Raw genomic sequence first — 9,653 nt, 5'->3', positions numbered from 1 at the left:
CGCTTATTGGAGGCGCTTAGCAGGAAAACTTATATTAACACTCTGCATGAAATATTTCATTTCCTTGATGAATCAGTTAAATGTAAATCAAGTAGTAATAGACCTTTTTTTCCCTGTGTATATAGCACTCCTTGCTAGTTAATTAATAGAAATGGTCCTATTGTTAATGTTGATTCCAATTTCCATACAAATGTAGCTCAACACAGAAGCTGAAAACACTCACATCTAGTAAAAACTAAATGCAGTGCTTGAGATTTTCCAATGTTACATAGATACACAGGTTGAAGTGTCTGGATAAACAATACATCAAGCCAGTTCAGCTGAATGCATAGCGATACAGCACAAGTTAGTTCCTGCTCTGCTGACTTCCACGTTTAGTTCAAAAGCTGTGTTTATTGGAAACCAACTTATTTTTGTAAGAGCATGCCAGCACTTGTCCCGAGTCAGCCCCCACACCCGGGGTGGCTGCCCTGGCCCTGGCTGCCTGACTCCCAGGGCTGCAGCAGGGTCACTTTCTCAGGCTCTGCCCATGGTGGGATGGCTGTGGGAAGGGCTCATCCCTCTGGAGCCACCCTTCTCTGTAGCCACTTTCTATAGGGTTCGAGGGCTCCCTTTCCTGCAGCTGCCATGCACCAGGTGGTCACAGAGCTGCTTTTTGTCCTGCAGAAGATGTCGCGTGACTGCTGCCTCCAGCTGCCAGTGGTGACCTGGGTGCTGCTGCTGGTGATGACAGGTGAGCCCAACCTGCCCTTCCTCAATGCCTTCACCCCGGCACCTTACATGGGCAGTGAAATAGGGGAGGAACCCAAATGCTGCTCAGCAGTGGCAGCAACATGGCGTTGAGAAACATGCAAGAGACAGATCCTGCATTTCCCAGGATCTGGATTTAACTCAAGCCAGCCCAGCTGAGGGACAGTGAGACAGGTGAGGACCCTGCCAGGGCCACCAGTGTGGGCTTTATAGACAGGGCGGGCTCAGGACAGCATGGGTGCCCAGTGCTGGGTGTCAGAGCACCCCATGGCTGCTGCTGCTGCAGACTGGCCTCCCCTGAGCACCCCCCATGCCAACTCTGTCTTCTCTCTGTTTCAGCCTTTGCCATGGAGTGCCCCAAGATCAAGGTGGGGACGTGCAAGGACTGCATCCAGTCTGGTCCCGGCTGTGCCTGGTGCAAGAAGCTGGTAAGTCCATGTAGCCTCTCGCACTGTTAGCCCCCAGCAGTCAGCTAACAGGCACTGGGATGGTCACCCAGCCCACTCAGCTCTGCCGGCAGTGGAAGGGGGAGACTGCATTGTGGGAGTGTTTCAAGTCCTACATGGTGGATGGGGCCAGGAGGGATCTGAGAGACAGAACCCTTTAACCTTCCTTTCTCTGTCAGTACCCTGGACACCTGGTTTGGGAGCTGGGTCATCCTGTAACGATCACATTCACCTCATGCTCCTCTGATTTTTTCCTGATGATGTCACAACATGCAGAGTTTCACTAAAGCCGGTGAGCCAGACTCTATCCGCTGCGACACCATCGACCAGCTGCAGCAGAGGGGTTGCCCGCGCAATGAGATTGAGTTTCCAGACAACAAGATTACAAGGATACAGAACAATCCCTTAAGCAATGACATACAGCTGGCTCCCCAGGAGGTGCACCTGAAACTGAGGATAGGTACAGTCTGCCTGGCATTCCCAAAGCCCTTCCATTCACCCCCAAGCTCAGCCAGAATGCAGGGCACATGGCAGCCCACATTTCCTCCTTTTTTCTTCCAAAAGAAAGGAGGATCCCAGCGGGAGTGGGGTGGGTTATAGGGTGAGATGTGAGCCACAGCACAGCAGCTGATCCCAGTGTACCCATCCCACAGGCCAGCCCGCTGTATTTGAGGTGAAGTTTCGCCGTGCCATGGGGTACCCCATTGATCTCTATTACCTCATGGACCTCTCTTACTCCATGCTGGATGACCTAGAGAAGGTGAAGAAGCTGGGAGGGGAGCTGCTCAGGGCACTGGAGAGCACCACCCCTTCTCGCCGCATAGGTGAGGCTATCTCCGGCACAGAACCTTAGCACAGCTGTTTGCTGCTGGGAAGAACTGCAGGGCCGGAATGGGATGCAGTCAGCGTGCAGCGTGAGCCATCCTCTGCCAGGCTGGAGAGTGTGCCGGGGCAAGGGATGTGGACACTTACGCAGGGGCCAGCAGATTGTCCATGCCTTGTGCCGCATGGATGCCTGCTGGTCCCTGCCTGTCCCTGCCCCTGACGCTGTGGTCCTGGATACCCTAGGATTTGGCTCCTTCGTGGACAAAACGGTACTGCCCTTCGTGAACACGCACCCCGAGAAGCTGCAGAACCCTTGCCCCAACAAGGACAAGCAATGCCAGCCTCCCTTCGCCTTCAAGCACATCCTCTCGCTGACCGACAATGCCAAAAAGTTTGAAAGTGAAGTGGGAAAGCAGTTTATCTCAGGGAACCTGGACGCCCCAGAGGGGGGGCTGGATGCCATGATGCAGGCAGCTGTGTGTGGGGTGAGTCCCCATGTCCACCCTGCTGCCTGCAACTGTGGGCGGGTGTGAGGGCTGCGACCCATGCTCACACATCATCCCTCAAGAGTTGTCTCTGCCCCTCTCCAGGTGGGCTCTGGAAACCCATGTGTATAAATCCTGATTCAGCAGTGGGGCAGGTTACTCTGGGGGAGTACAAGAGAGCATCTTACCCCAGCCTCCTGAACCTGATCTCCTGCAACCCACCTCTTCTGTGCCCCCTGCCCCACACTGTGGCCAACACAAGACTTGCTGTGCTTTGGCAAGGATTGTACCGTGCCTGCTGGCACCATCCTCCCAGCCCCACTCAGGGTCAGGTGTCTGTGTCACTTGCAGGACTTGATTGGCTGGCGCAATGTGACCCGCTTGCTGGTGTATGCTACTGATGATGGCTTCCACTTTGCTGGTGATGGCAAGCTCGGGGCCATCCTTACCCCCAATGATGGCCAGTGCCACTTGGAGGACAACATGTACAAAAAGAGCAATGAGTTTGTAAGTACCCGAGGGCTGCTCAGCAGGTCTGCACCCTCAGCCTTGCTCCCCCAGGCAGAAAAAAAAGTCACATAAAAAGCCTGTTGCTGAGACCACAAGATCACTATAATCATCATAATTTGGGTTGTGAAACCCAAACTATCAACCTTTCTGCTGGTGGGGAAGATCACGCTGAGCACAGTGTTCCTCTCCCCACCTAGGACTACCCGTCTGTTGGCCAGCTGGTCCAGAAACTTGCTGAAAACAACATTCAGCCCATTTTTGCTGTCACCAGTAAGATGGTGGATGTTTACAAGGTAAGGAGACTTCAGATGGTCCAAGTGCCTCCCATTCCGTCCAAGTGCCTCCCATTCCTCCCCAGGAGGACAGAACCAGGTGTGCATGTCCTCCTGCCGCTGCCCCCTGCTCTGCCACCACATGAGGGGGCCTGATCATCTCTTTGCTCTCTGTTGGCAGAAACTCAGTGAGATGATCCCAAAGTCGGCGGTGGGAGAGCTGAATGAGGACTCCAGCAACATCATTGAACTCATCCAGGTGGCCTACAATGTAAGTACTGGAAGAGGCTATGTTTCACCTGTCTTGCAGGGCTTGGAGAAGGGAGAGGTTCCCATCATGTGTCCTCACTGTCAGAGAGCAGTCAGGACAGGACTGTGAGGACAGGACATGCTGAGTCCTTCTGCCCACAGCAAGCAAGAGGTTCCCGCCTCTCCAGTGCCTTTCCTGAACCACCCTAGGCAGCTGAGACCCCAGCCTGGGGTGCTTCCTCCTCCTATCCCCTGTGCTGGAGAGAATCCCTGACCTGCAACCCCATATACCCTTGCATTGGTCTCCTCTTGGACTGATGGCACTTTCTCTACCATTTCCCCACAGAACCTCTCCTCGCGGATCATCCTGGACCACTCTACCCTGCCAGACGTCCTGGATGTCAAATATGACTCCCTATGCAGTAAGGACAAGTTCGTCTTGGACGAAGCAAAAGGGCAATGTGACAACGTCAAAATCAATGATGAGGTACATTCCCCTGTACCAGAAACGACCCACAGCTCACAAGGTTCCCGATACCCATCCTGTTTAACAGCAGGAACCAAGCCTGTTGTTCCAAGGTTTCTGTTTACATTCATTTAATGCCAAGAGTGTCCAAAATGCTGTGTGATGGAGGAATCCTTCATTGAGCTGGATGTGTGTGTGCTCAGCCTGGGGCCAATACCACCCTCCAATTGCTGAAGCTACGTGATGGCCTCTGGCCCTTCCCTTTTTCACTCTGCACTTTCTAGGTCATCTTCAGAGTAAAGGTCACGGCCAAGGAGTGCGTCAAAAGTCAGTCCTTCACCATCCGGCCACTGGGGTTCACAGACACCCTCACCGTCCACCTGGACAGCAACTGTGACTGCAACTGCAACGAGCAGCCTGATCCAACCGCCTGCAGTGGGAAAGGCAGCATCATCTGTGGGATCTGCAGGTATGTGCTGTTCCTCCAAAACACTATTTCAAATGCTGCCAGAGCTGGGGAGCTGCTGAAAGGGGACCATTGGGCCAAGCTGAGGGTAGCTGCCTCCAAGCACCTTTGCACCCGGAGAATGTGGAGCTGGGTGAGGGCTCAGCAGAGGGCTGTACACGTGACAGTCAGTCATGGCCTGGCTCTGCAGCTTTGTACCAATCTTCTTATTCAGAGAGGTGGATTGCATTCATGGAGGCAGGGGACACAGTGAACTCACTCTTCTGTTGGTGGATCCTCTGCTGCTTTCCTAAGGGCATCCACCCACCTACCCATCCAACTATCCAACCATCCACTAACCCATCCATCAAGCAGACACATATTTCTGTAGAAGTCTCTTAAAATCCCTCTTTGGGGCTGTAGTTCATGCAGGTCTTTAGGTGCAATTATTGCTTCATGGCCCCTCAGCAACGGGGAGAGGAAAAGACTGGGTTTCCTCAGGAAACACTCAGATCTCCTTGGCAAGGGTTTGGAAATCATAACAATGACTTCCAGGCAACTGTTTGGTGTTATAAATATGACCAGCAGAGAGAGCAGCATTTCTGAGGTTTCCTCCTGATCAGCCACCCTGCTCCAGCATGGAGTTAGCACCAACTTGCCTTGGTTGGGTTTCGATGAGGCTGTCCCAGATTTGCTCCACTTTGGCTGAGGTCTGGGCCCCACACTGGCTCCACAGTGTTTCTTGTGGCTGCTGACCCAGGCTCACTCCCCTCCTTTAATGGCAGCTGCAATTCGGGCTACACGGGGAAGAACTGTGAGTGTGAAACCAAAGGCAAGACCAGCAAGGAGCTGGAGGGCAGCTGCCGGAAGGACAACAGCTCAGTCATTTGCTCAGGGCTGGGGGACTGTGTGTGTGGGCAGTGCATCTGCCACACCAGCGATGTGCCTGACAAGCAGATCTACGGCACCTTCTGTGAATGCGACAACATGAATTGCGAGTTTCACAATGGCTCCCTCTGCGGCGGCAAAGGTGATGTATCTGCGTGATAGGTTCTCCACTGGGGCAGAAAGATTAAATCCTAGAAAGATTAAATTTAGAAAGGTTAGAAAGATTAAATCCCCAGGCAGATTCTGCTTTTCCCTGCCAAAATCCAAGTAGGTGGGTTTGGGGGTCCTGGGTCCCACCATACCAGCCTGCAGGACCTTCTTGACCATCCCATGGAGGGTGTCAGGGAGAGCGCAGGGTGGGCAGGGCTCTCCAAGCACAGGCAGAGGGAGGGCGATCTGGATCTCTGTAGGATCCTGGCCTGAAAGGTCTTCCCCCACAGACCGCGGGAAATGCGACTGTGGGGAGTGCAAGTGCACACCTAACTACCAGGGGAGCGCCTGCCAGTGCAAGAAGTCAACAGATGGCTGCTTGAACATCCGTGGCAATGAGTGCAGCCACCGTGGGACCTGCCACTGCAACCGGTGCCAATGCCGCGGGGGATACCAGCCCCCCTTCTGCCAGGAGTGCCCCGCGTGCCCCTCGCCCTGCGGCAGATATGTGTGAGTGACACGTGCAGAGATGGCACAGGAGGCAGTGGGGATCCCACCATCTCCTGGGCAGGCGCAGGCAAGCCCTGCCTGTGCTTGGGCAGAGCCCAGCCACAGCCAAAGCCAGGTGAGAAGGCCTCTGCCCCTGCAGAGGTGAGCCTTGGCCACCTGTTTTGCAGTTCCTGCGTGGAGTGCAATGCCTTCCTGAGTGGCCCCTTCGAGAAGAACTGCTCCCAGGCCTGTCCCAACATCCGGATGGCCAAGGAGTTGACAGGGGTGAGCAAGCAGTGCAGGGAGAAGGACTCCCACAACTGCTGGATCTCCTTCAGCATGGTCCAGGAGGATGGCGAGGAGATGTACACCATCACCGTCGATCCTAAAAAAGGTACCCCAGCCTGCTCCTCCTGCCCCTCTGCAGGCAGGCTGCCAGCTGCCTCACCACCTCACTGGGGGCTGCAGCCAGACACCTTCTGTCTGTCCCTCAGAGTGCCCAGAGCCTCCCAACATTGCGCTGATTGTGGGCAGCACCGTTGCCGGCGTGGCCCTCATCGGCCTGGTGCTCCTGCTGATCTGGCGTCTCTTGACGGAGCTGTTTGACCGCCGGGAATACCGCCGGTTTGAGAAGGAGAAGTCCAAGGCCAAGTGGAACGATGTAAGAGAGCCTGTCTCTGGTGGTGGGGTGTGCTGAGACATGTGGTGGGGACACCTCAAGGGGACACCCTCTCCAGAAGCAGCCATGGCAGACCTGAACCCTCCCCAGTGTTGGTTTCAGAGCCTGTCTGGATTTTGCAGGGGGCTAAAGCAGACTGTGGGCTCTTCTGCCAACGCTGCTTGCACTGTCTACATTGTCGAAGGGTGGAGTGGGTAGCACTCCACTGAAAATCCAGTACAGCAAAACGATGCAGGCCTCTCACCTCTCTCCCTCCAGGCTGATAACCCCCTCTTCAAGAGTGCCACCACCACTGTCGTGAACCCCAGGTTCAATGGGCAGTGAAGCACAGCAACACCTGGCAGCACTAGGACCCACCAATAAGGAAACGCCAAGCTAAGGAAATCACAAACTAAGGCTTCTACCTCCTCTACTTTATCCTGTTGGTTTGTTCCCTTCTTCCAAGAGGCCACCAGCGCATCAGGCACTGGCTAAGGGGCTGCACCATGTCTGTCTCCTGGAACAGTGCTTGATGGTTGAGTTAGTGGAGCTGGGAGAAGGGAACAGACACAGCTTTGCCATGCAAAGAACTGCAGGTCAGGTCTCACCAGTGAGCACACACAATGGCTCCTGTACCAGTTACCAACTGTCTCAGCTCTTGATGCTAACTTTGCCTTCTGGCAGGAGTCTTGGACACCAAGCCCCAAAACCAGCTGAGTGCGGAAAGTGCTTTCAGCTTTCATTTGGAGCAGGGATTTCAAAACTGCCATTTTCCTTATGCTCTAGTGGGATCTGCTCCCAGGCTGCTCCATGCCTTCCCCTGCTGCACTGGTGTCCATCACTATGCTTGCACTAGTTTCTAAAGCACCCACTGCTGAGTTGGATGTGGAGGGTTATACAGGCTGTTGGTCTGCTCTGGAGGTTACAGTGAGATAATGGGCCCTACGGGCTAGTGGGCACCTGTACCTGGAGATGAAAAGCAGCTGGGGAACATGCACTGAATCTTTTTTTCCAAATCATCAGCTGCTTCCCGGTGTCGCTTCCCTCTCAGATCTACATTGGGCAAGGTTCTACTTGGGCTTCTGCAAGCTTGACTTACGTCTACCAGGCCTTGAGCTCTCTGCATGACAAGGAGGCAAAGGAGCAACTGTTTGAACTATGAAACATCAGCACTGAGCACATGAAACATTGCCTGCAGCTCAGAGCTCGTCCACAGCTTCTTCCACCACTCCCAGGGCAAGATCTTTTCCCTGCTCTATAAGCGCATCAGACATGCCAAGGGCCAGGTGCGCAAAAGATCTGGCAGTACTCAGAGCATCTCCAGCTCAGCACTTTTCCAAACCATGCACAGCAGCTAATTGCTCTTGCATTGTGGGGTTATTCCTGTGAAATGGTTGTACAATTCCACATTTGCTTTAAGTTTGGGAATGGTTTGCCTATAGCTATATTATGTCACGTCTTCATTTGCTCTCTGAAGAGGTTTAACATTAATAAAAATTAATATATAAAGTAAATACATCTGTCCTGCTAAGAATCAGGTGCAAAAGCAGCAGCTGAAACATTCATCGGAGAAACTACAGCAAGATCCTGTCATCGCTGCCCTCATCTCCCATACATAGTCCTGAAAGGTGCTCCCCTGCAAGCCAAAAACGACTCATTAAATGATGCAAACCAGTTCTTGTCCCTGCCCATCTGCTCATAAATCACCTCAAACAAGAGTGGCTGTACCGCATCAGATCGGGGGTTAATCTGAGCCATTTTGCTGTTCTTTGACAGTGACCATGAGGGTCTAGGGCAAGGTAAAAAGAAAGTGTTTCCAACACTCCACCCAGTACTACCCCAGCCTGCAGCTGTTTTTGGCTCAAGGACCCCCCAACTCAGTGTAGGTCCTATGCACCCTGTGGCTAGCTGCACAAAGACACCAGAGGCACCCTGTAGGGCTCTGAGTCTTGGACACAATGCCCATTGCCAGGAACCCAGGCAGAGGCTGTCAATACTTGAACGTGAAGAGACTATTTGTCTCTCCTGTCAGCACCTGCAGGTCTTACTGCTGGTGTAGTGTGTGCAGTACAAGTACAACCACATATATGCTTCAGAGGACAATTAGAGAAAATCGGTGAGGAATCCAGACTTTTTCAAAAAGAAATAATATCAGTAATTGCATTAGACAGAAGTATATGCTAGGGCACATGTAAAAGCTCAGAGAGAAAACAGTGAGCTAGGAGGGTCTTTCAGTCCCCCGGTCTTGCTTTAGCCCAAAGGCTTGGTGGTCCTTCTGTGGAGACCTGCTTGCAAAAGTTAGAAATATTTCTCTGCCAGGTGCAGAACGGCCCTTTCTCCAGGCTTTAAGCACTGCCTCAGGACACCCTTTCTTAAAATTGTTTCATTTCCACCAAGAATAACTGAACTATATTTTCTTTAACTTGGGGTGGTGAGGAAGCTCCCCCCGTTACTGCACACAAAACCCGCATCCAGTCTGTGACACTCATCACTTGAGACAAGGCTGCTGAAATGAAGCAGAGATACGCCTGAGCCCCTGCAGAGGCTCTGTGCACTGATGGGCTCCTCTCACCAGGGAAGAGTGACCCCTACCACTCCCAGGGGGGCAGGAGGCAGAGAGGCTGAAGAAGCTGCCAGGCCACATCCCAAGAGAAACATCATCCAGCTGTGCCAAAAGCCCATGCCTTCACTTTTATTACAACTAGGAGCTCCCCTTACATTTAAGCCGCTTGTATGCCGAAGGGAAAATTTCCAATATTCTTCAGATAACACGACCAGCCCCACAAGTTTTCCACGCAGAAGTCCAAGTTCCGTGCCAGCCACTTTATGAGCAGGTAGGTGCCACCCAGTCCTGCCGCCCCCATCACAAAGAGCCCTCGATTAATTATCTGCAAGTGCAAAGAGAAATCCCAGCATCAGCAGAAGTTTGCTCCTACCCTGCAGTACCAAGCAAAGTCTTCATACCTGCAGTCGCCTAGCAATATCCCACCACCAAAGCTCCCATCTGCAGCTGAGCAGTG

General features: G+C 53.1%; 2 protein-coding genes across 2 annotated transcripts in view; one reads left to right on the top strand and one right to left on the bottom strand.

The window, feature by feature from the left end:
- The first annotated feature begins 669 nt into the window (after positions 1-669).
- ITGB2 (integrin, beta 2 (complement component 3 receptor 3 and 4 subunit)) lies at positions 670-6,978 on the top strand. Its single transcript, XM_009891390.1, has 15 exons — positions 670-733; positions 1,090-1,178; positions 1,473-1,656; positions 1,850-2,020; positions 2,265-2,506; positions 2,858-3,013; positions 3,214-3,309; positions 3,470-3,559; positions 3,884-4,024; positions 4,288-4,472; positions 5,234-5,478; positions 5,777-5,996; positions 6,164-6,369; positions 6,470-6,636; positions 6,913-6,978. The coding sequence occupies exons 1-15, from the start codon at positions 670-672 to the stop codon at positions 6,976-6,978; spliced, it is 2,322 nt and encodes a 773-aa protein (XP_009889692.1).
- A 2,375-nt stretch (positions 6,979-9,353) lies between these two features.
- KMO (kynurenine 3-monooxygenase (kynurenine 3-hydroxylase)) overlaps positions 9,354-9,653 on the bottom strand; it is a 10,179-nt gene continuing 9,879 nt past the window's right edge. The window contains exon 15 of the mRNA XM_009891401.1: positions 9,354-9,521. Within this exon, the coding sequence (XP_009889703.1) occupies positions 9,354-9,521 (168 nt within the window). The remainder of the gene's footprint in view (positions 9,522-9,653) is intronic.

This window comes from Charadrius vociferus, unplaced genomic scaffold (assembly GCF_000708025.1).
Source record: "Charadrius vociferus isolate BGI_N301 unplaced genomic scaffold, ASM70802v2 scaffold69, whole genome shotgun sequence".
In the NCBI taxonomy this organism is placed as follows: Eukaryota; Metazoa; Chordata; class Aves; order Charadriiformes; family Charadriidae; genus Charadrius; species Charadrius vociferus.
Note: the sequence above shows the minus strand (reverse complement) of the source record. Positions and strands in the feature narration are given on the sequence as shown.